General features: G+C 41.4%; 1 protein-coding gene across 5 annotated transcripts in view; it reads right to left on the minus strand.

Annotated features, from left to right (window-relative positions):
* ABCC4 (ATP binding cassette subfamily C member 4) overlaps positions 1 to 25,539 on the minus strand; it is a 262,924-nt gene that overhangs the window by 7,610 nt on the left and 229,775 nt on the right. For 4 of the 5 annotated variants that reach the window (XM_023252655.2, XM_023252659.2, XM_023252652.2 and 1 more), the window contains 4 exons: positions 24,056 to 24,145; positions 16,170 to 16,342; positions 15,633 to 15,738; positions 6,661 to 6,795 (listed from right to left, as the gene is read on the minus strand). In XM_023252655.2, the coding sequence (XP_023108423.1) occupies positions 6,661 to 6,795; positions 15,633 to 15,738; positions 16,170 to 16,342; positions 24,056 to 24,145 (504 nt within the window). The remainder of the gene's footprint in view (positions 1 to 6,660; positions 6,796 to 15,632; positions 15,739 to 16,169; positions 16,343 to 24,055; positions 24,146 to 25,539) is intronic. The other variant, XM_023252657.2, reaches the window with a different exon arrangement.

Raw genomic sequence — 25,539 nt, forward strand, 5'->3', positions numbered from 1 at the left:
AAATGTTAAAAAAAAAATTAAAAAAAATAAAATAAGTAAGCAAGTAAAATAATAAAGGTTTAAGTATTTTTAAAGACTTGACAGTAAACAGTATAAGGAAAACTAAACAACAAAAATCTGGTGGGAGCACAGGGAGAGAGGGAAGAGATGTTGTCATTGTTCATAATGGGGAATCAATAATAATAAAGTGTTCCCAGGAGAAATGGAAGGTACACACATAAAACAATGAGCAAAGAAAAATAAATAGAGGCACCTGGCTGGCTTAGTCAGTAGAGATTGAGACTCTTGATCTTGGGGTTGTGTTCCAGCCTCATGTTGGGTAGAGATCAATTAATTTTTTTTAATCTTAAAAAAAATACATACTAATTAAAAGGTTAAAAAAAAGGAACACTAAAAGTTGAAAACATAATAGAAGTATGGTGATTCTCAATAAATGTAAATGGACTAAACTCATCTGTTAAAAGAAGGAGGACTAAGATTAAATCTCAGAGCTAACTGAACTATATGCCATTTACAGGGAATATTTCTGTAATCTGATACTAAAAGACTAAGATATACCAGGTGAATGAAAACAAAGGGAAAAGCAGGAGACTCAACTGAAATTTTGAACCAGCTTGGCTGCATTCAGGGCCAGGTGCATTAAATGAAGCCAAGAAAGAAAAGCACTTTAAAATAGAAGAAAATATAATTCACAGTGAAGACCCAAGTCAAGAATATCTGTGGACTAAAAAATGAGAACATAAAAATTAAAAACCAAAATGACAAGCAAAGCAAAAATGACAAGAACTATAACGTGAAAGGTTGTAATAATATAAGACTAACATAATGTGTCACATCAAATGGACCAAAATAAGAAGATCTAAATAATTACTAAAGTAAATCTAATTAAAAGTCATTAAATGCTATACTGTAAACAAACACTAGTCCATCTTTTTAAACACGCGAAAAACATTCACAAAAGGTGACTATGCACTAGAACACAAGAAAAGTATTAACAAATACTGTTTCTGGGTGGAAACAGCATCTCTATGATCACAAGGCAATGCAAATCAACACTGATGAGTAAACTAGAAAACATTAAAAAAAAAAACAAACCCCCACCACCAGGAAGTTTTAAAGGCCCCTTTCTCAATTTTTGAGCCAAAGAGAAAATTGAAAATAAAATTTTAGGGGCGCCTGGGTGGTCAGTCAGTTAAGTGTCCAACTTTGACTCAGGTCATGATCTCACGGTTCATGGGTTCAAGCCCCACATCGGGCTCTGTGCTGACAGCTCAGAGCCTGAAGCCTGCTTTGGATTCTGTGTCTCCCTCTCTCTCTCTCTCTCTGCTCCTCCCCCACTCATGCTCTGTCTCTCTCTAAAAAATTTAAAAAAAAAAAAAAGAAAACAAAACTTTAGATTTGTATTTGAAAACTTAACTACGACAAAAGCACTGCATACCAGAACCAGTAGCGTATAGCATAGCATATAGCTATAACAGTCTTCTGAGAAAAGTTGACTGCCTTAAAATATTTATATTAATGAACAAGAACGAGTGAAAACAAATGCATTCAAGAAACCACAATAAAATAAACCAAAGACGGTATTAACACATATAAAAGCAGAAAGTGATAAACTGGAACACAGAGTACAAGAATCAGTAAGTAAATCTACCAGCTCATTCTTTGGGAAAAGAAAACTAAACTGTAACAACTTAATTAGAAGGAAAAAATGGGGAGAAGAGAGTGGAGAAAGCATAAATACTGTGTAGCCATTAAAATGAATGACATAACCAGGGGCGCCTGGGTGGCTCAGTCGATTAAGCGTCTGACTCTTGATTTTGGCTCAGGTCATGATCTCACGGTTTCTGAGTTCAAGCCCCACATCAGGGCCTCCGTGGGATTCTCTCTCTCTTTCTCTCTGTTCTTCCCCCACTTGTGCTTTCTTTCTCAAAACAAATCAACTTTTAAAAAAAGATAATTATATTGGGGCGCCTGGGTGGCTCAGTCGGTTAGGCGTCCGACTTCAGCTCAGGTCACGATCTTGCAGTCCATGAGTTCGAGCCCCGCGTCAGGCTCTGGGCTGATGGCTCAGAGCCTGAGCCTACTTCCGATTCTGTCTCCCTCTCTCTCTGCCCCTCCCCCATTCATGCTCTGTCTCTGTCTTAAAAATAAATAAAAACATTTAAAAAAAATTAAAAAAAAGATAATTATATGCATTGATATGAGATACATTAATTGAAAGAAGAAACAGCTGTCACTTGTGCTCACAAAACAGAAAGTATATATGCACAAGTCTGTGTTGACAAATGGGCTGTATCAGCAGAAGGGTCAACACAGGTGTCAGGGCTCTGTCCTGAAGAGTGGGTGGATGACTTACCTTTTATTTATAAGCTAAAACAATCATTTTAAAAAACTGTGAAGTTTTTGAGTTTTATAGCATTAGTTTATAGCATCTGTTAAAAAAAAACTTACTACTAAAAACAAATTTAGAGTCTCTAAAGCTTATCTAGAAGAACTTTGGGTACTTCATTTGTTATTTTAGGGAGGTAATGGTTCAATCCACAGCCTTTAAAAAACCAATCCCCTTTCGTTGTTGAGACGGAAAACTCTTGTATTTGTAAAAGGCTCTGCATTCTTCAAAGCAGGTAAGCATGCAGTGTCTCATCTGATCCCTGTAGCCAGGCCTTGCTGTAACCCCAGCACAAGTGAGGACCGGGCAGCTCAGAGACCTCAGGAGACATACGGGGCCATGGGGCTGCTAAGCGTTTCTACCAATTCAAACTGGTCCAGGCTCCTAGAACATAGGATTATCAGGATTTCCTAACTTTGGGGTTACAGCTGGTGATTTCACCAATAGATAAAATGGCACCTGTTATATACTGGGAACAAAGGAACTCCAAAAAACCTCAATTAGGTCTGCTTCATCATGGAGGAAAATGAATGACAAGATTCACCTCGGTTATGGGCTGAACTGTGTTCCCTCGAGATTTGTATGTTGAAGTCCTAAGCCTTCAGTGTCTCAGAATGTGATTGTATGTGGAGATAGGGTCAGTTAAGTTAAAATGAGGTCACAGAGGTGGGTCCTAATCTAATCTGACTGGTGCCCTCAGTTTAGCACTCAGGCACACACAGAGGGCAGACCACACTAAGACAAAGAAGATGGTCATCGACAAGCCAAGGAGCGATATTTCAGAGGAAACCAACCCTGTCGATACCTTGATTTCAAAACTCCAGCTACCAGAACCATGAGGAACAAATTGCTGTGGTTTTAAGACACCTATTCTGTATACTTTGATGGGGTAGCCCCTAGAAGACTAACACACCTCCCCGCTTTATGTACCTAAAAAGTACTTTCTCTACTATTCCACAGATCATCTCTGAGGGTCAACGAGACTAATTACACTTGCCTATACCAACATTTGAAGAGAAACAACTATGTGGTCAAGACAACGTTGACGTGGAAGTACCTTTTTCTAGATGTTGCATTTTCTTTTCAAAGAAACGGATTCCAACCTGTCAGGAGCCGAAAGCTTGTTAACTTACACCCATCTTCCTACTGTCATCATTCTCAGTGATGCTTTGATATTTGATGGCTGCACATTTAAAAAGTTGCCAGTCTGACAGCCTGCTCTAAGACGTCCAAGCATGTGCAGAAGTAATGTCAAGAAGATACTCAACTGGGATACGTATTTCCTTACGTCTTTCCAGAGAGGTGACCTGAGCCTCTGAGATCCCAGAGGAATGTGCTGCCATTATGTAAACCTGGCCCCACGTTGGATTCCACATGAGAAAAGGAGCAGGGTTTTGAAACTGGACATGTGGACCACAGCAACTCTCAGCTTCACCCAGCAATTAGCCCTCTGCTCTCCACTGACCAGCTCTGTGACCTTAGGTGAGTCCTCAATCCAGTCTCCTTGTCCATGAAGTGGGATAAGAAAGAACCACCAGGAGGATTAAGTGAACTCACACATGTGAGAACCACGTAAGATAAATGATACAGAGCTATACGAATGTAGCACCGTTAATATTGTTATGTTAGGTGCAAGATTACAGGACCAGGAATCCCAAGGTTTCTAATTGCAACCTCTGAGCATTTCTGTACGTATGTCACACTTGGTTAAAACATTTCTTAAAAGAGCAGATGTCTAATTCTGTGTCTGCTGCAAATGAGAGCTAACGTAAGTTATCTATATATAGGACCACCTTACTTCTAAGGGGCCTTAGCTTCCTATTTGTAAAAAGAGGGTGTTGAACTATACCATCTTCTGTTATCTGAACCCATCTGTGATTTATTTGTCATTACTCAACGCCTTGATGATACACAATGATAACAAATTTTTAAAACGGAGGCTTTGACACGTAGGTGGGGACACATCTGTTTGATGTGAAATGCCTGAGGTCAGAGAACAAAGGGGTTTGTAAGATTCCTGGCTGTTTTACGAGCAGATTATACAGGGGATCCCCAATGACTGACTGCCTGGGTCTTCCGAGGGAAGAAGCACCGACTGGGAGACATCCAGTTGGTGAAAGTCTCTGCATTTCAGCCCTGAAAGCAGTACACTGGCTTCTCTACATTCATGTACGATGGAAGTACTTACGAAAAGTTCAGAATTGAGATTTCCTCATCCCTGACCCTGGGTGTAAACTCTGATTCTGCCAATTATCCAGCCAGCTGTGTGACTCTGAGCAATTTCCTTCCCCTCTCAAAGTCTCAGCCTTTTTTTTTTAATGTTTATTTTTGAGAGACAGACAGTGCAAGTGGGGAGGGGCAGAGAGACAAGGAGACACAGAATCCAAAGCAGGCTCCAGGCTGTCAGCACAGAGCCCAATGTGAGGCTCGAACCCATGAACTGTGGGATCATGACCTGAGCTGAAGTCGGATGCTTAACCGACTGAGCCACGCAGGCGCCCTTCAGATTCCCAGCCTCTTACACCGGCACCAAGACAAGAGAACCTACATCACACACGGTGCACGATGAGTGTCAGAGCCTCATCCCACACCTCCAAATTGCTCAGCACATAAACGGAGCATCTCTGCTCTTCTCAGCTCTTGGGTTTATTATACTGGGGATATCTAAGAAATACATCTGACACGTTTGTTAGTCCCCAGCACGATACTGCGGGCACACATACACATTTACTGAACGGTTTTTGAGGATGAAGCAGCATTTGAAGAAATGTTCTACGAACAGTGGCAGTTATAGCTCTTTATTTCTGAGTTGGAGGGATGAGACGAAACAGTGACAGAAGAGAACTTAAGCTGTGTTTTGGATAAATCTCTCACACACAAGGGCTGTTAGATACTGGGACAGATTTTTCTCCTGTTGTCTTTAATAGATACTTAAGATATTACACAAGTAATTTTCTCTTGCAGTGAAAATCTGGGAAATGCAGAAAAGGATGAACAGAAAAATGCACCTATGATTATAATGCCCAGGGAGAAATACTTCTGATGGGGAGCTTCAAGACTACTGATCCCATGCCATCCCAACCACACACCTCAAGGGGCAAGAACACCTGACTTCCCTTTCTTCCTTCCATCAAGCCAACCCCCACCTTGTATCAGAAAGAGTTACAGGTGGCTGCAGGACATTGGCTAAGTCCCTTAAGCCAGGCCGCAGTTTTCACATCACACGTGTAGAATGAGAAAATACATTACTTATTGGAAAGATACCAGATAATCTGAATGTTTTTTTTAATTTATTTTCTTAATATATGAAATTTATTGTCAAATTGGTTTCCATACAACACCCAGTGCTCATCCCAAAAGATGCCCTCTTCAATACCCTTCACCCACCCCCGACTCTGAATGTTATTCACTGAACATCAGCACCACGTACAGTGCTTAGTACTTGCACACACATCATCTCTGTGAAAATGCTTTGTACATCTCCAAGCACCACTCAGACTATAGCGTTAAAGTGGCAGAGATTCTTTTTTTTTTTTTTAATTTTAATGTTTATTTTTGGGAGAGTGAGCATGAGCCTGGCGCCCCAAGGTAACATAGATTCTTGATCATCCCAATGACCGTTTCATCATCTAGAAGGCAGAGGAAGCACAAGGGGGTAACTAGGCCTTCTTCTAAACCACCACGAATTAGGGAGAAACCTGGGCAAGAAGCGTATCATGTGGTTTTCTTTGCAAATTATAAAACAGAAAAGCAACCTACACATTTCCCTGCTAGATATTTCTAGACCCAATGGACAACATCCCACATTCTTTTTTTCTCAAACTCTCAAAATTTCCTGGATGTGCCTTGACCGTTATTTGCAACTCAAATGTGAGCGCCGATTAGAATGAAATGTAACGGGCCTGCAAAATGTGGAAGTTCTGTGCCACATGAGAATCTGAAAGCATGGAGTTCAACATGTGACATCTCTCTAGAATCGGATCTCTCGCTCCTCTTGGGCACAGGTGCTTGCGCCCCGCAGCGCCCCCACGTGCCTGCGCACGCGAGCATGCGCACCTGGGGCACCCCCACTCCCCCACCGATTCTGCCCATTCTCAGCAGACCTGACTTCAACCTGGGACGTGTTGTTAAGACCCAGTCGTGAAGCGTTGTCTCCGAAGGCTTATAATTGAGAAGGGCACAGGGTGCTTGTTAGAGCACCCCTCGTGCCAGATTGCGAGGAGTGAAGGGCTGAGATGAGCTTTAATTACCGCTCCTCACGGCCCGCTTACCTGTTTTGCTGTTTCGATGAGGGCAGCGGCTTCTGCCTGGCCCAGCTGCTGCACCATCTTGTAAAACAGGCTCTCTTCATTCTGCAGCAAAACATACGGTTCATCATATTCTTTCAGTCTTCCTGAATCCAAAACCTGTTAATCAGCAGAAAGAAACCCATTAGCACACAATGTTTTGCAGTAACATATTATAAGCCAGACAATATTTCGGAAAGGGGCCGGAGAAGGAGAATAGAGAGAATCCATTTGGGTGGTAGGCCTGCCTGGTGTTTAAACGGTTTGATTACCCTGTTTTACTAGGCAGACAAAGGCCTAGCCCGACCTTTTATTATTATAATGTTATAGGAAAGGAAGAAAATGAAAGTTTTAGACTATGATTATGGGCACTCAGCAGTCCTGTGGCGTTTTATATTCTGCCAAAGGCTTTTGGGGTTGTTATTAGTGCTTTTAGCTCTCAGACTCTGAGCTTTGAGGGTTATTTATACATACATTCAGAGTTGGGAAATTTCTTGATTTAGGAAAATCAAACTCAATTTATGAAAAAGTAGGGTGATGTCATCCAGGCCAGATGGCAGTGAGCTGAGAGCAAATTAGCTGCTAAGCTGGTCTGACAGAATCTGAGCAATATCTGGAAAAGGAGTGAATGCTTCTGGAATTTCTTTAGGGTCCTGGAATATGTCAGCTGGTAAGAGGGGACAAAATACCCGTCAGCGAGATTAAGGTGCATCCTGAAGTTGGCTTTGGTGGGAACTTATTATTCTGGGAGTGAAAGGCTGGCTAAAAGAGCTGCTCCCTAAGCAGCTTTAGCATAATTGCTCTGCACAGAAGAAATCTCTAGAAATCCAATTTTCTCTCTGGATAAGACTAAAGAAGTAATTAAGAAATTGAGCTCCAAATTCCAGCGATCATGGCCTGCACAGCACACGGGGGCAGCCCAATCTCAATTGTAGAGGATCTGAGCATCTGTTTGCACAAGTATCTTTCCTGCTTCCTTTTCTCTCTTTCTTCGGCTGCCTGCCTTTCAAGCCATTTTATTGCTCATTAATATGTCCACTAATTGGAAATTGAAAGGGAGAGGAAGGGGCTCTTAACTCTGCATTTCTACTTATTAGTAGCTCTGGTTAATGGTTTGGGAGGGAAGAAAAGAGTCTGAAACCATTGGCCCAGATGATGTACCTAGGAAAACAGTTCTGATGTTAAGTGGTACTTAGTTCTTCATTTAGGCTGTATTTAGAGTAAATTTATCTTAAGGGAATATGCTGAAACTCTTAAGCCGGACACAGGCTGTTTGTCCACATCTAGGTATTGCAGTTAATTCTGTCCCGTGGTATTTAATCGGAAACATTTATTAAGTCTCATAACGGGCATTTTCCTGTTAATCTTTTGTTTACTACTGTGAATCACTGCTAAGGGCAGCTTTCTCAAAAGAGTTCAAGAATAATTGAATCTGTCACATCCACATAATAATTAAAACGTCCTATAATTTGGCATCCAATTTAGATGCCCCAAATGTGTAATTTTACTTAAGCATAGCATTACAGAGCATAGCCACTCCTCCTGACGTTGAAGAAGAAGAAAAAAACCAATTTTAAAATACAGGTTTCTCTCATGCTGAAGACTAAGTAAATAAGCGAATCAAATTACTTCATACAATGAAGAACCTGATATTCTGCAAAAGCAACAACTTTTAAAAATCACCAGAGCTGGTGGAAAAGGAGTTCTCCAACTATCAAGGCTGTATGTAACTTTTAATGGAATGAAACTATTTACTGATATTTCGTCCTTGTCCAACTTCCTACTTTACTCAAATTTGAATGAACAGCACATTTTTCCATTTTCTCTCCTACCGTCTGAAAACACACAAATGCCACTAGATGAGCAGTTCTCAGAACTGATCAGTGTCTGAAAAGGCAGATCCAGAAAAAAATTAATGCTCTTAAAAAGCAATAGAGTTAACAATATAAATGACCAAAAAATTTATTTTGGTCAAAATACTTTGAGCCTTATGAGTATTAAATATAAATGCAATTTAACAAAGAATGACTACCTTAAGATAATATTTTAGAAAGTCACCTCGTAACTAAAATAGTGGTCTTTTGAATTTGGAAAAGAAGAAAATAGCTGTGGATTGAACACTCATTGTACTACATGCTTTGTAGACATTGCTGTTAATTCTCAAGGTACACAGGGTACATAATGTCCTTCCTCCCTTCCTTCCTTCCTCCCTCCCTCCCTTCCACCCACCACCTATTTATCATTTTTTCCTTCTTAACCTCCATTCTCCCATCCATCCATCCAGGAAATACTGACACCTAATATCAAAGCACTGTTTTAAGAATAGGAGATTCAAAGATGAGCAAGATACATTCTGTCCAGAAATTCACAACCAGAGATGAAGACTGAGGGTGCAGAAGTGTTAAGTAACTTAGCTGAGGCTACTGAATCAGTAGATGGCAGAAGTGGGGTTCAAACACAGGTCCGAACCCCTATTCTTTCCATGTGCATTCCCAGAGAAAGACATTTAGATTATTTATTATCAGATACAATATAAGGGAGATGAGAATTTTAACTTCAATTTTTTTTCCCCTAATGTTTGAGACAGAGAGAGAGAGAGAGAGAGAGAGCGCGCACGCGCACAAATGTGGGAGGGGTGGATAGACAGACACAGGATCCGAACCAGGCTCCAGGCTCTGAGCTGTCGGCACAGACCCCCAGTGTGGGGCTTGAACTCACGAGCTGTGAGATCATGACCAGAGCTGAAATCGGATGCTTAACCGACTGAGCCACCCAGGCGCCCCTAACTTCAATTTTCTAAGATACCTTTCTATATGTATAATACCTTACATTAACTTTGTATAACTTAAGAAAATATGCCTATAAATGTAAACAATTCCCCCTACATTTTTATTATACTTGGGGCTCACATTATTTACTGTGTGCCTGGTAGACACTCACAGAAAAAGAAAACCAATTTTATTAAACTTTCAGGATTAATAAAGAACAAGTAATATGTGGCAAAAACACATTTGAGGAAAATAAGTAAACTTTCATTAATTCCTGAATTTGTTCAGCAAACATTTATCGCATACTTAAGTGCATTCGTGTCATCATGACAGATGCTGGGGAAGAGGCACAAGAGAGTTAAGCCACAGCCCCTGACATTCGGGAGCCTGTACTAAGAGAAGAAAGACTGCAAGTGTCTATACTGCAAGAAGAAAAAAAAAAGCACTGGCAGAAACAAGAGTGTGGAGCCGCCAGGACTCAGGCCAGGCGCTACAGAGCCCCTCGGGGCGCAGACTGAGGAAAGTCCTGGAACAGAACTGTACACATTTTGCCTTTACATTTACTGGTTTGAGCAAAGATTCCAGGTCTTTTATGATAACTGCACACAAAGCAACTCCAATTTTTAAAAAATGTTTATTTAGTTTGAGACAGCGAGCAAGCACACACATGCTCACACACAAGCCGGGGAGGGACAGGGAGAGAAGGAGACAGAGAATTCCAAGCTGGCTCCACACTGTCAGCGCAGAGCCCAACACGGGGCTAGACCTCAGGAGATCTCACGAACCTTGAGATCATGACCTGAGCCAAAATCAAGAATCGGACGCTTAACCGACTGAGCCACACAGGCACCCCTCCAAATTTTCTTTATGTACAGAAAAACAGGTATAATTTTGAGTTTTTATCTTTAACATCTTCCATAACTGTAAGAAAAGGCTCCTGTGATCTCCTGCTGCGCCCCCTATAACCCAAGTTAAACTACAAATGAAACCACACATTCAAACTGGTGTGAGAGCAATCCTATGGTGCCAGGATCTCTCCAGGAACGCCAACCTCAAATCACTCGCGCGCTCTCGCTGGTTAAGGAAAAATCCATTATATTGGATGAGTCAGTCAGTTACATAAACTCCATGAAGATGTGCTTATCAGGCCTGTGTATCTGCAGATATGGCAGGGAGCTGTCCTAGATATAAAAATTAAATGGACCCATTGCAAAATAATCTAATCCATTTTAAACACCAGGATGCTGTATCAGTGATGGTGGGGTGGCTGCAGGGAGAGGCGGGTGTGGAGGGGGTGTGCAGGACAGGGTGGAAGAAACCTGACAACAGGAAAGAGATGCCTGGAAGTTTTCGATCGGCAATAAGCAACAGAGGCAGATCCCACTTAACAGCAAGCAGAGTGGGAAGATCTGAGTTTCAGACATCTGCTTTAGGTGGCCTGGAGACAAAGGGGCATAGGGACAGTTCTCCAAGCTTGGGAGTTGGGTTGGGTCCCTCACCGGTAAGGTGGATGGCTGTGAGGTTCTCTGTGATAAGATACGGTGGCAAGTGTTACTCAAAACCCTTTGTTAGGTCTTGAAATGGTCAGTCATTGTGACTTGGGAAAGATGAAGGCCAGGTCACAGCGACTGCCACAGCGGCTCCCCAAATTCCTGCTATTGTATGGAAGCACACACCTCCTTTCCTAAAGTATTTCTTCTTCCGGATTGTGCTTTCAACCTTCATGTTAGCTATTTTTCCCTCTGAAAACATGAGTGGAAATCTCCTGGTGTATTTTTTTTAAGGAGCTTTTCTCTTCTGTGACGTTCTGAGATACAGGCTTATCACAAGTTCCATGAAGGTGAAAAATTGAATTTAAATAAAACTCCAGGTAGCTCTGAGGTGTGTTTGTGCTCTCCCAGGTGGGTATGGGACAGCAGTGTGTGGGTTTGATTTCTCTGGGGAAAACTCTACTGAAAAGAGGCTTGAGTTTAGGATGAGAGGTAAAGATTAGAAAACTGTAAGGTGGCTCATAAGCAGAGAGGTAGAATCTGGGTTTCTCAGCCCCGGCTTTCCTTCTCCAGACCCCCTAAGTCCTGGGAGTGAAAATGCTGAGCAGAGACACAGTGTTGTTGCACCAGCTGTATGTCTGCCGGTGTTTCCTTTGCTGCTGCTGCCAGGGAGAATCCGGGGTGCAGTGAGGACTGAGGGGACACAGAGACGAGAGAAAAACGCTGTGCCACTGGCTGAAGAGACGGCAGGTCACAAGTAACCAGCTAATCCTAAAACTACAGGGAAGAGCTGTCTTTAATGCAGAGACAGCGGTGAGTATTAGGAGAAAGAGGATTTCTAATTTGTCTGTCTTGCTCCACTGTTTTGTGGCAACTGAGCAAATGAGGAAGATTAAATTAGCTGTCATTATGACTACATCATGTTTAATAAAGTTAAAATTGAGAGAACATCTTTGTAAAATAGAATTCTAAGCCTAACACATTAATGGCGCTTAATGAACCAAAACTGGGTAAATCCCTTTGGAGAGCCAACACATAAACAAAGCTATTAATTAGGTCACAGTTGTTTCCCAACAAGCCTTTTGTTTGATTTACTTACAGTAAACAAAACCATATCCATACGTCTTTGTGCAGAAGTATTCACCAGTGCAACAAAATGTAATTATTACACCGTGAGCGCGTGCAATTACACGACTTTACGATGACAAGGCTGTGGTTATGCCCTTCATTAGCATCCGTCACTTCCCCAGCCCCTCCGTGAGCGACCGCCACCCTCTGGAGCAGGAGGCCTTGCCGCTGAGTGACTCGTCTTTATGTCCCTAAAGCTTTCAGAATAACAGAACAGATGATCACTTGCTTTTGGAAAGTAAATGGGTATTTCTAAAGCCAGCAAGAAAAAAAAAAGATTGATCCAAAAATCAAAGGTTCAAGAAGGAACATTATTTATGGTGTTTTGCTAGACAAAAAGCCAACTAGTAATCAGAAGTTCTAGAATAAAACAGAAGGCTTCTCCCTGGAGTGGATGGAACACAGAGGGACGATTCCCTGATGATGAACTACGGAATGAGTGCCACTTGGATCCCCCGAGGTCTGATCCTGCCATTCCCTGTCAAAGGAGTCAGCAAACCAAAACCAGCTCTGACCAAGATGTAAGCAGGTGGCCAAGTTCACCTGCCCGTGATGTCCCTGACAAGCTCTCGGGGGGGGGGGGGGGGGGGGCTGGACTGAAGGTCCCTCATCACTGGAGCTGGGAGTGGGAGCAGCAGCCCCACAGGAACACACAGAGCCCACCATGGAAAGTAAGGTCCTTCCCAGCAATGGTCACGGACTCTAAAAGGAACCCTGTGCTTCCTGTCTCCAAACTGACTTCTCCCTCAGTCTCCCCAACTCCTCCAAATCTCAGGCCCCTTCCCTCACACCCCAGGCTCCGCCCATCACACCGTCGTTTATCTGCCCTTAATCCAACCATCTCACCATTTCCACTGCTGGTGCCTTAGCCTAAGCCACCAACATCCAGTTGAACCAAAAGACAACCGACAGTTTTAATAAGCGATTTTAACTCTCTCTTTAAGGAAAGAAAGAGAACACAGCAGGGCCAGGTTCGAAAGGACGGGAGGGGCTGTAAACTGCTTTGCAAAACCACATTAAGGATCTGGACAAAGACCCCTGGCCCAGAGAGAAAAATCTGAGCTTCTTGAAATTTATCAGGAGATACTCGTACGGGAAGCATTAAACACACAGACATACTTTGCTAACGGCAATGAGGCGCACTGGGTAAGGGGATACTCAAGCTCACATGTGTGCGTCAAATGCTGATGGGTAATGCAAATGGGTAAGGCTTAGGAATGACCAAAAACAAGATTTAGGAATGACCAGCTGACGAGTCTGTCAAATTCTGTCCTTCTCTGCTGTTTCCCTAAACGACCCCGCATTCTAAGGTGGCAGTATTTCTAAGAATGAGATGATAAAAAGAAGCTACTACCACCAAAATGTTGTAACACCAAAACCTCGAAATAAATCTATATGGTACATTTAGGAGCAAAGGTTTGATGTGAAGGTGCTCTTCACTGAGCTGGAGATCAAGCCAGCTTTCTGCCACTGCAACCAAAGCCTGGCAAAGCACTTCAAACAGGGAAAACTCTAGCGTCATTCACTTTTTGCGGAAAAAGGAGGCTTCTGGGGACAATCTGTGAAATACAAAGCCGAGAGACAAGAACCAAGTGACAGGTAGCAAGTAGAAATCACAGGTTATTTTTCCAGTTTCCATTCAAAAGGAAGGAATAAGGATGCTACCAATGCCACACAACGTTTCTGGAATCTAAGAGTCACTGTCCTGCCATCATGGAATGTCACATGGTCACTCACAAGTCTGCTGGAGTGGCTTGCTTCCTAGTTCTAGGTGTCCTAGTCCACACCAGCCATGCTGCCTGAAGCCTACAGCATCCCTTTGGTTGGGAACACCCAGCTCCTGTCGCCAACCTCGTCGGAGCTCATTACTGCACAGTGTCTAGGCCTGGGGAGTGCCAAGGCTGAAGGCACCGCTTCACTGTGGAGAGTCCGGTTATCTTCTCACTGCTGCCACTGACGATCCCATCTGACAATGCATGTGAAACGGGGTGGGAGGGAATATTCCAGAAACTGCCCAAAGAGTCAAAAGGGACAGCTCTGTTTTCACTGGACATAAGGAAGCTTGGATATTACTGCTTATTACTGATTACTAACCTGTTTAGTACAGATCATCAAAAACTTAGTTAACCCTATCTGTTGCCTCTCACACGCTGTGTAGGCCTTCTTTATTTACTTCCTCACCACTAATCAAAGCACCACCAGATACTGTGGTGTCTGGTAACAATGGTCAGCATCCATGAGACAGGTGAAAATCAGCCCGTTGCCATGGACTGGGAATTACCCTGAAAATAATACGTGCATTCCTTGGGCTTATTTGTAGCCAAAGGGTTTTCCTTTGAGGCATGGCCTCCTTATCATTTCATAAAACCACATCCTAAGATAACTGAAACTGAGCAAGCAAAAGAGGGAAAAGAGAAGAAAAAATATAGGAGGATAGGGTGAGAAAAAAGGGAGGGAGGATAAAAGAAAAGGAAGGAAGGACTGAATTACTAAGAAAGAAAAAGAAAAAGCCAATCAAACCTGGCAGATACTGCACAGATTTCCAGAGACCAAAGCTTGAAGCCTGCCTTGTGTGTAGTCCCTGGCTGTGCTGTGTAAGAGACCTGCTGCTTGGTCACCTAGTCTCAGCCCCAGATCCACCATTTTTCCTACACTCTCAGCTCATTTGCTTTCTGCAAACCACATTCCAGAGAGCTTTGGCCGGCTGGTGCTCTGTTGGGTTCCACCAGCAGGGGGCACTTGGGGAAGGGGGTGTTGAAGGTGAGACACAGAGCAAATGGTCGCCATGGCCTATGTTGCTCCTGCAACATCACCTGGGGCCCGGGACCTGGCACCACCCCCCTTCTTCCATTAGAACACACATTGAGAACTAGTCTCAATGTAGTCCCTCACAAATGTAACCAGCGGCTGGGCAGTGACTCTCCTTGGAGGTCTGAGCATGAGTCTTTAGGGTCTTTCCTCTGAGTTCTCAGGTCTAGAGATCTGTCTTGGGGCTCAGTACCTGCTTCCTAAAATCATTACCCCAGTTTTTCTCTTCCACTTTTGCAGCCTTCCAATTCCTACATTAAATCCTTTCTGTTGAAATACTTTATGTTTCTGACTACGGCTTCTCCCCTCATAGACTCCCCTTTGTCAGTGCATCTTGTGAACATCCTGACAGACAAGAAATTCTGCAACTTACCCAATAACATCCTGGCAGCCTAAATGAAACGGTAACTTTTTGATTAAGAGAATCCAAAATACTGAAACAACTGTGACATGGTGAGAAGTACTATTTTACCCCTCTGTAAGAAGAGGCCAGATCTTGAATTTGAAAGATTTTCATGGTTGGCCATGGTAAAGGAAAAGGACAATTCAAATAAACTTTTAATATGCAAATATGAAATCATTAGTTTATTTAATAGCACATTCTGAAGGTATAGTTAAGTACCTGAGTCACTATCAGGAATGAGAGGAAAAATTAACAGAAAATGAACTTATTAGAGGTTTCTATCAGGTTGTATAAGGAAGGTTAAGCTGAAAAACTGAACATAAATGGAAAAAACTGAAAAGTCACAGGTGAGGGTCTTACCATTATCTTGTCGCTGTCAATAATGGTGTTCAACCTGTGTGCAATGGTCAGCACAGTGCACTGGGCAAATTTCTCACGGATTTTTTTTTGTATTAACTCGTCCGTTCTGGAACCAAAAAAGTTGGATTTAGTTCAGTAAAGACAGGAGAAGCAGACTTAAGCCCTAAAACAATCATGACATTTTCATAATGTTTTTAAAAATCAAAAACATGAGATAGTTCTTAAAAAACTGAGTATAAGAAAACCTATTCAGAAGTTTCCTGTTTTGCATATGACGATGTTAAATATGCTTCCCTCCACTTGTTTGAAACTACCAAGAGTAGCACTGAGGAAATCTAGCTGTCTTAGGATGCCTAATAATATCGTTATCACCGTATAACTTCTTTTTGGTTTCTTCCTGCTTTCCAAAATTAACATTACCAATGATATCTCTGGGACAAAGAGAGTACCTGGAAACACTTCTCAGCAGCATTAAATGTTTCCCATTTACCACATTTAAAGTTTGGATTCCAAGGTTCATGGACCCCGGTTCTGTACCTCACATCCACATTTGCCGTTGCTTCATCAATGATCAATATTCGATTTTTCCTGAGGATGGCTCTCGCGAGGCACACCAACTGCCTCTGTCCGACACTGAAGTTCGATCCTGATTCTGCTAATTGGGTGTCCAATTTGCCAGGAAGATCTTCGATGCATTCTTTAAGCTGCACCTGTGGATGCAGAAAGGACTTCTTCCTAAACGAAGTAGTACTGACATAGACAAGCCCACTAGACACAAGAGCTCTGAAGTTCTAGTTCTTCTTACACATCTTACATGTCCAGTCACGTGAATGGGACAGTTACTTCTAATTACTGTCTACTTAAAGATGGTTGTGTCAACTCAGGCCAGAACTATTCTCTGACTTAGGAGCACATGAATTTTTTAAAAAAATTTTTTAATGTTTTTATTTATTTTTGAGACAGAGAGAGACAGACAATGAGCAGGGGAGGGGCAGAAAGAGAGGGAGACACAGAATCTAAAGCAGGCTCCAGGCTCTGAGCTGTCAGCACAGAGCTGGACACGGGGCTCGAACTCACAGACTGTGAGATCATGACCTGAGCTGAAGTCGGATGCTAACTGTCTGAGCCACCCAGGTGCCCCTGTTTATTTTTAATTATTTTGTTTTATTTAAAAAAAATTTAGGTTTATTTATTTTGAGAGAGAGAGAGAGAGAGAGAGAGAGAGAGAGAACCCGCAAGCAGGGTAGAGACAGAGAGAGGAGCAGAGACAGAGAGAATCCCAAGCAGGCTTCCTAATGTCAACACAGAGCCCGGAGTGGGGTTCAAGCTCACAAACTGTGAGATCGTGACCTGTGCTGAAACCAAGAGTCAGAAGCCCAACCGACTGAGCCACTCAGGTGCCCCAGGAGCACAAGCTTAACGGGAATCAAGACTCTTCTCTGTTGCCATCAGCAGGCATCATCTGTTCATGCATTGAGAAATATGTACTATGTTAAATAATGCTATTCTCAAAGTAAAATGCGGAATAATGTTCCTTCATAATTTTTAGATAAAAGGTAACAGTAGGAATTTACAAAGACAAAAAGCAAAAAACAGTGGTTGCTTGGGGGCAGAGGGTTAACTGTAAACAGAGAAGAGGGAATTTGGGGATGGTGACAGAAATGTCCTAACACTGGACTGCTATGATGATTAACTACAAATTTACCCAAATCACTGAATCACACTTATAACGAGGGGATTTTCTGGCATGTAAAATTATTTCTCAATAAAGTTCGTGAAAAGAAATCATCTCAGTGTCCCCCATCCCTGCCACATGATGCCCACGAGGAACCTCCCCCTTGGGATTAATTAAGGAAATCGCTCAAAAAATGAAGCCATTTTTCTCAATGTAGTCTAAACATTTAAAAAAGTTAAAAGGATTGTTACGGTTGAGTCAAGCTTCCCAAAATACATTTTGTATAGGAGTTAGTACACTAAAGAGAAGAAAAAAAAATTTTAATTATTGCAAGACGCAAGGTTCTCTAAAGGTATAATCTTGTCAGCACTTTACCATTTTGGAAGGTTTTAAAGTTAAAAAAAAAAATTTAAACAATGGCAAACCACAGCTCATATATTAGCAAACCTGGAACCTATTTGGGGGATGGCTCTTTCCCAAATTTAATCCATTCTGCTAGACCAGTCAAGTTCATTTACTTTAATCTCGTAAATGTTTTGCAGTGAGTGAAAACTCATGAAAAATAGGGCACAACATCACATCTTATTTCCCCCAGACTATGAGTTTAGATAGTGCTTATATTAATCTATCTTCATAAAACTGTAAGTTCCAAAAAACAAACTTTTATTTTTAAACACCAAAGATAAACTGAAACCACACAGTGGTAGAGCTCAGCTCAATGAATACTCGTTTGGGAAAATTTTATAGAACAAGACCAAACTCAGGCTCCACTAGGGAGTTAAAGAACAGAGAGTAAATACGTTACAAATTAAGAGACCAATGGATGAAAGGGTGATGGCCAATAAGCAGGGACACAGAACTACAATGTCAAATGACAAAACACAAGGGTGAGTGAGCAGTGGTTTTACAACATCCTAAATGCTGAAAGTACTTCTGTGAATGGGATTATTGTGCTTTTGATCAAAGTCCAATCCCCAGAAATGGGCAATGTGAGTTAGGATTAAATACAGTATTGGTACCCAGCATTAGCATGAAAGGTACATAAAATCTAAAGAGGAAGATCTGGGTGGTGGGGGCCAGTCCTTGCACTGAAAATTATGAAGTGGAAGATGTCCCTTTAGTCAACCTCTTCCACTACAAGTAGGAGGGCTCATGGGTGATTCTTTTTATGACACCCGTTCATCAATCTATAGCCCAGGTGATGGAACTGACCAAGGCTTTTATCAGCTCTGCCTTCTGAGCTGACTTTTGTAATACTTGTATAAGCCTGACTTTGAAGAAAGAACCTCATGCTTGCTCCTGACTCAGATGACAGCTCACCACTAGTCTGGTTTTTGATCCTCCTTTGGGTTGCCCATATCTGCCTGAAGAAGAATAAACAGGTTTCCCAGAAAACAGGCTTTTCTGAGACACACGTTTCTTCATTTATGAATCAGGGTTGATTATAAGAATGATACAAACATGAAGGCCCTCTGTAGTGTTTTCACACATTCAAGTTATAATTAAGTACTAGAACCGAGAAAAAGGCGAGAGAGGTAGAACACAGGAAGTGGGGGTTACAACTGGAGAATCTGAAAACCTATCTGATAGTAGAATATTACCGTTCCATTTGAGTGAGATAAGGATTATGTAGGAGGATGTCCTTACTCTTATAAGGTATATATTTATGTACCTAAGGGTGAATTACAACTTATAATGAAAATGTCTGCAATTTGTTTTCCAGCAGTTGAGCACCACAGAGACTGCAGAAAAGAGGAAGCAAATGTGGCAATATATTAACCAGTGAATCTAGGTGAAGGGTACATGTGTGTTCATGATACTATTACTTCTACTCTCTTGTGATTTAACATTTTTTATTTTATTTTAAAGGTTATTATTGAGAGAGAGTGCGCACACGAGTGGGGAAGTTTGTTTATTTTTGAGAAAGAGAATCTCAAGCAGGCCCTGTGCTGTCAGTGACATGGGACTCGATCTCATGAACTGTGACATCATGACCTGAGCCAAAATCAAGAGATGGATGCTTAACCGACTGAGCCACCCAGGTGCCCCTGAAATTTTTTAAATAAAGAATTGGGACCTTGAAGCCAGACTGCCTAAGCATGAGTACTGCCAACTGGGCAAGTTCCTGAACTTTCTCTATCTTAACTTCTTGACCTTTAAATAAAACTGTAATAATTCCAAAGGTGTCTACCTTCTAACGTTGGGATAGAAAATGAGTCAGTATGTGTAGGGTTTCCAACAGTGTTTGATACAAACTAAGAGATCAATAGGTATCATCTATCCATAATGTGGTCAGTTACCATCCCTTCATGTTCTGCTTTATTTTTCTTCTTCACCTATATCAGCACAGAAGCTTGATTACATATGCATTGGCTTTATTTTCCATCTTCTCCCTGAGATTTACTCCAAGAGAGTTACTGTCTCTTTTAATGACTGGAGGGGTTCTAGAATCTATAAGGATGCCTCTCTAAAAAGTCTTGAAGGGTACTTGTTGGATGTGTGAAAGAAGCCACAAGTGTATCCCATTTTGTGACATATGTTCCTATAAAAATTGGAAAATATATCCATATAGATTATCTATACAATACTATTTTCTTACTAAATGTCACTGTAAAAGAAATGTATTCTTTACAACTATGTACCTTCAAGATATCATAATGTTGTACTTTAAAATGTACAAAGCATATGGGGCGCTTGGGTGGCTCAGTTGGTTAAGCATCCAACTTCGGCTCAGGTCATGATCTCACAGTTTTTATGAGTTCAAGCCTCGCGTCAGGCTCTGTATTGACAACTCAGAGCCTGGAGCCTGCTTCGGATTCTGTGTCTCCCTCTCTCTCTGCCTCTCCTTTACTCATACTCTGTCTCTCTCTCTCAAAAATAAATATTAAGAAATATTTTAAAATGTACAAAGCATTTAATTAAAAAAATTATAGTTTAAGGAAAACAGGTCAAATAATGGTATCCAAAATGACTTAGTATAGAGTACTTCAGATTTTTAAGCTTAGGAAAATAATTACAGCAAAATTGAAAATAATAAACTGAATTTATAAGACACCCATTTCCATCATCATATACTACGTGTACTGAATCCACCAGGTGCCAGCACCCTCACAGGAGGTTAACACAGATGTCCAATGATCTCCACGTTCCGTGGAACTTTCTGACTTTTCAAAGAAGAAAGGCTGATGTGGGCTAGAAAGAGAAGAGAGACACTGAAATGCAATCAACAGGTGGACAAGGGCTTTTGCTAGAACAAAGCCAAGAGTAAATGAAGTAAAGGGGGAGCCCATTGACCAAAATACATGGCCCAGGGGAAACTGCAAATGCAACATGTCAGGAAAGCAAGAGCTGAATTACATTTCCCCATGTATACACTGCTGATGCTCAGAGTTCTTGGTCTTGGCTTCCTGTATAATGAGATGTACCTGTATTCTAATAGAGATACCATCAGTGTTGAATGTAACTAGATGGTTTCTCCACAGTTCTGACATGATGTACCATATTCTTTAAAACAAAATTTTTTTAATGTTTGTTCATTTATTTTGAAAGAGAAAGAGAGAGAGAGAGAGAGAGCGTGCGCGCAAGCAGGGGAGGGGCAGAGAGAGAGGGAGACAGAATGCCAAGCAGGCTCCACACCATCAACGAAGAACCTGATGCAGGGCTTGAACCCATGAACCGTGAGATCATGACCCGAGTCGAAATCAAGAGATGGATGCTTAACCAAATGAGCCACCCAGGTGCCCCAATGTACCATATTCTTGGTCACATATCCCAGTATTAAAGCTGTTTTGTTTTTTTTTTTTAAAGAAGTAACATACCGCTGAATTTCTGAGTTTTATCTGGTATGATCTTTTGCCCTTTGACTAATAAACTGCTTCATTTCTAGTCATTACTTATATTTAGGAACTGCTGGTGCTTTGCAAGTGCCCTTACCGCTACTAATTTCTAATGAACTTTCTTTGGTTTATGGCTATTTGTCAATATATGAAAAAAGAGCCTGGATGAGATGGCCAACTGTCTCCCTTCTGAACACCCAACTCATCCAGAGAGGAGGAGAAAACACAGCTAAGAAGACTTAAAAAAAAAAAAAAAAAAAGCATCTTTTCCTTTTAATTCAAGTTCTTAAAGAAGAGAAAATAGTAGTGCTCTCTTACTGGCTCTCAAGCCGACCCTGTGAACTTGGGTTCCAGTTTCCAGTTTGGCATCACTTGTAGACCAGCTGACCAGGGTGTTCAGTCCACCTTATAGGGAGCTGCCAAAGATACCAGGTCTCCTGCCATCTGTTAAAGAGCAGGACTGGTTATGATGCTCAGGTTCAGATGTAAAGGGACGCAGCAAGCCACGGAGACGATGGGTAGACTGAATAGGATAAATCCAGAAGAATCTGAATGGCACTAGACTTGTATGCTGAATCCTCTGTATGGTGTCTCTCCAGGTAAATGCACATACACTACACCATGGGTACAATTTTTAGGGAAGATTCTTATTCCATAGTGTAAAGGCCTGGAGATTCTAAGGAATCCAGGTGAAGAGTCCCTGACCTACTACAGAATGATCCCAACCTCCCTGAGCAGGCTCATGAAACCTTTACAATGACTGTGAAAGGTCTGTTGCATTTCATCTGCCAGGAGTATGATCCAGATGATAAAAGCAATAAGGTGCATGAGAGAAAATCTGGAGAATTCAGAAAAGTCAAAGAGGAAAAGAAAAAAAAATCACTTATCATTACTCCCCAAATAAGCAAGGTTTATGTTTTGGTGCCTTCATCAGGTACATGTTCCATGACTTCTCACTCTGAGAGGGAGCGCCGAAGCAATGAGGTCAGCTGCATAAGCAACACACGAAAACCACTCACTTCACTTTGTTAAACCATCATGTTTATTCCTATTTATAGGAAGTTCCAAATGCAGTTGAAAATAAAGGTAAATCTTACCATTACCACTTGCAACACATCACTTTTAGAATTCTAGCAGGCTACTAAATTTTAATTTTGGCAGAAGAAAGAAGATGAAATACAAGTGATGATCAAAGTTCTAAGATTTTATATGGTTTGTCTCCTAATTAACATTTCTTTATGGTCCTGGGACAATGTGTTTCTAGAGTAATTTTACTATCTGGGAATCTATGAGGAGAGATCTCAAGCTCTGAAACAAAGAGAAAAATGATTTGCCAGTAATTCCTGTTTTATTGAGGTGTGCCACAATTACACCATTAAGTTTATCACAGGAGTTCAAGAGCAGTGGATCGTCCTATTTTTCCCTAGGTTTGATGGCTAACTGTTGTTCTACACACCTCCTCTTCTAGAATTTCACTGGAGAAAGACTCACAAACTTAACTGAAATCAGAGATCAAGTGCTTTCAAGTAGGAAGGACAAGGTGAAGTATTCGGCCCAATTTAGGCAAATAAAATCCCTTCAGTTACTGGAAAGCAGGGTGGGTGTGTAAAGACTCAGCACTGACATGCCTTCAGAAACCAGAATTACTGGCAGGAAACCGTCGAGCTTCCAACTCTCCCCGCTCACAGGCACAGCTCACCTATAAACTGAAAGATTTCAGAGTGTTCCCTGGAAGGGTGACACTAAATGACAAACACACTGAGGCAAAACAACCACAATGTGAGTGATCAGTCACTGGGATCTGTGAGAGATTTTTTTTAAAAAGAATCAAGCCACACGTTCCCAAAAAGAAAAGATCAAATATTTAGTACCTATTTATTAGGTACTTTTTAAATGTTTATTTATTTATTTTTGAGAGAGAGGGACAGAACAGGAAAGGAGCAGAGTGAAAGGGAGAGAGAATCTCAAGCAGGCTCCACGGTGTCGGCACACAGTTGTGAGATCGTGACCTGAGCCAAAATCAAGAGTTGGACACTGAACTGACGGAACCACCCAGGTGCCCCTTAAGGGCTGACTTTTTAAAAGCAAAAGACTGAGCTGGGTCCCATGAGGGATTAGAAGTCCAAGATTTGGAAGTATGATGTGGTTTCTGACTTCCGGGAGCTTGGAATCAATTGCAGAATGAGGGCAAATACACAGAACGATTAGTGTTAAAATATACAAACCAACAGCATCTTAACAGCCGATATCCTTCCATGCCCTTCCATGCAAGGGCAGGGAATTTCAAAGAGATGGTCCAAATGGAAACGCTGCACAAATAATAGAACATCCTCTAGAGATGAATATATCGGTATAAAAACTTAGCAAAAGTTCCGGGGTCCTGTTACCTACATTTACTCAGTAGCATTAAAATGACACATTTGTCAAAAATAATTATTACACGTTCTAGCTGTATTATTTACCTTTACAAACACTTTCTTACAAAACTTCAAAGCATTTCATTAGGATGAGCTCATTTATCTTTCAGTTAATAATGAAAAACTATGATTGTCTCTATTTAGTGGGTGCCCCCTAAGAACAGATTAGTGAAATATACGTTGCAGGCTAACTGGCCACCAAAACTTGAATCCATAAATATAACCTCAAGCTTTGCTGAAGACAAGTAAGATACGTATCTAGTTGCTTTGCATTCTAGGAAGAAAGTTAACCGTGAAAACATGAGACACTTCATTTTTGGTTCGCATCATCATCAATACATACATTTTAAGTATATCCACGTCATCAATGTTCTCCTGGGTGGTCGACAGTCAGTTAAACCAGTTAAGTTCCCAGTAACTACCTGCAATATTCCAGAAGTACGTACATATATACTGATGGTAACGAGTTTAAAATAATTGCATTTTATAAGTTACCTCTGTTAAGGCACTCCACAGTTCCTCGTCCGTATGTTCATTAAAGGGATCCAGATTTTTCCTCATTGTTCCAGTGAATAAAACAGGTTCCTAAATATTCCAGAATAGTGAATGTTATTACTGTAGCCTCTTTTCATTTTATTTCGATGCTAAATTCCAAAACAGAATTAAAATATAAAAACCAGAATTCACTATAATCATTAACACGAAGGTTGCAGATGCCTGTTTACAAAATAGTATATCTATTAATTTTCCATCCTACAAAGTTTGACCCCCAGTGTCTTCCGGACCACTGAACACTAACAGAAGAAACTGCTGAAGTGTGTCGTCTTAAGAAGAAACTGAAGAAGAGAAATGAAGGTTTGGTTTTTGAAAATGCTTTCCTAGTAATATCTGCTTAAACAGGAAAAACAAGGATATAATTATTTGAGGGGCTTTACATCAAGAGATGTCAGTTTATTATCAATCCTGGTGTGACACTGGAAAACACCAACAGGACGATTAGTTGACCTTTGTGACTCAAAGCAAACTCTCAAGTATGTTCCCATTTGCACTGATGAAGAAGCCAGGATATTTCCTCCTTCGGTAGAAGAGTTTTCTTGGATTGGGAATCTGTCCCCATGTGCAAAGGGGACATCCTGTTTTTTGTCCAAAGAGAATGTAAACTAATGGGCCCAGTGGCGCCTTTATTCTCGAGGAGATGCCTATGGTTTTGCATCAGCTAATCCCCACATTATCTTGTCTGTGCATCAGGATTACATGCCTCACAGAACCTCGTTATTAACTGCAAGGGGAGGATAACCTGAAACCCATTGTGACGTGCGTCATAATAAAATGATTTTAATTTAAATAGCTCTTCCTATTCATGTGCTTCAGGAGGAGCCACAATTAAATTACTCTTGCAATATATGCCTCCTTCTGGGTTTCAGGAGAGAATCTGGTGCATAACCTTAGGTAGGCCATTAACGTTTTCTTCTGGAAGGCTCTGATAACCCAGGCCGTAAGAACACGGACAGCAGACACTAGAGGTGGTACAGCACCGAGATGCACACAGATGGGGGAATCAGAGAAGATTGGACTCTTCCACAGGCATCCAAGCACGGCTCGAGGGAATCGCCAGCCTCAAATCTTGCCTGACCTTGGGGCTGGACTATTCCTCCTCTCTTCTCAAAAGCCTGAGAGGACTAAGAAGGTAAACTTTTCTCAAGCCGCGAAGAAGAATGACACTCAGAGAGCCTCCTGGACCATCTTTTCCTATGGTCTCAATTTTAAGACTGAGGAGGGACAAATGGATGCAGAAGACAGAGACGTGTGCCACCAAAAAATGTGCATGCCTGAAGGCAAATTCCAAATATTGAAAGACATTTAAAAAGGACACATCATTTTTATCAAGTAAGTGGCCAATATGCCCCAAAAGCACTGAAAAATCACTGGTCATTCAATGTTTCAAGAATAAATTACTGAACTGCACGATCCCAAGACCC

The sequence above is a fragment of the Felis catus genome, chromosome A1 (genome assembly GCF_018350175.1).
Source record: "Felis catus isolate Fca126 chromosome A1, F.catus_Fca126_mat1.0, whole genome shotgun sequence".
In the NCBI taxonomy this organism is placed as follows: domain Eukaryota; kingdom Metazoa; phylum Chordata; class Mammalia; order Carnivora; family Felidae; genus Felis; species Felis catus.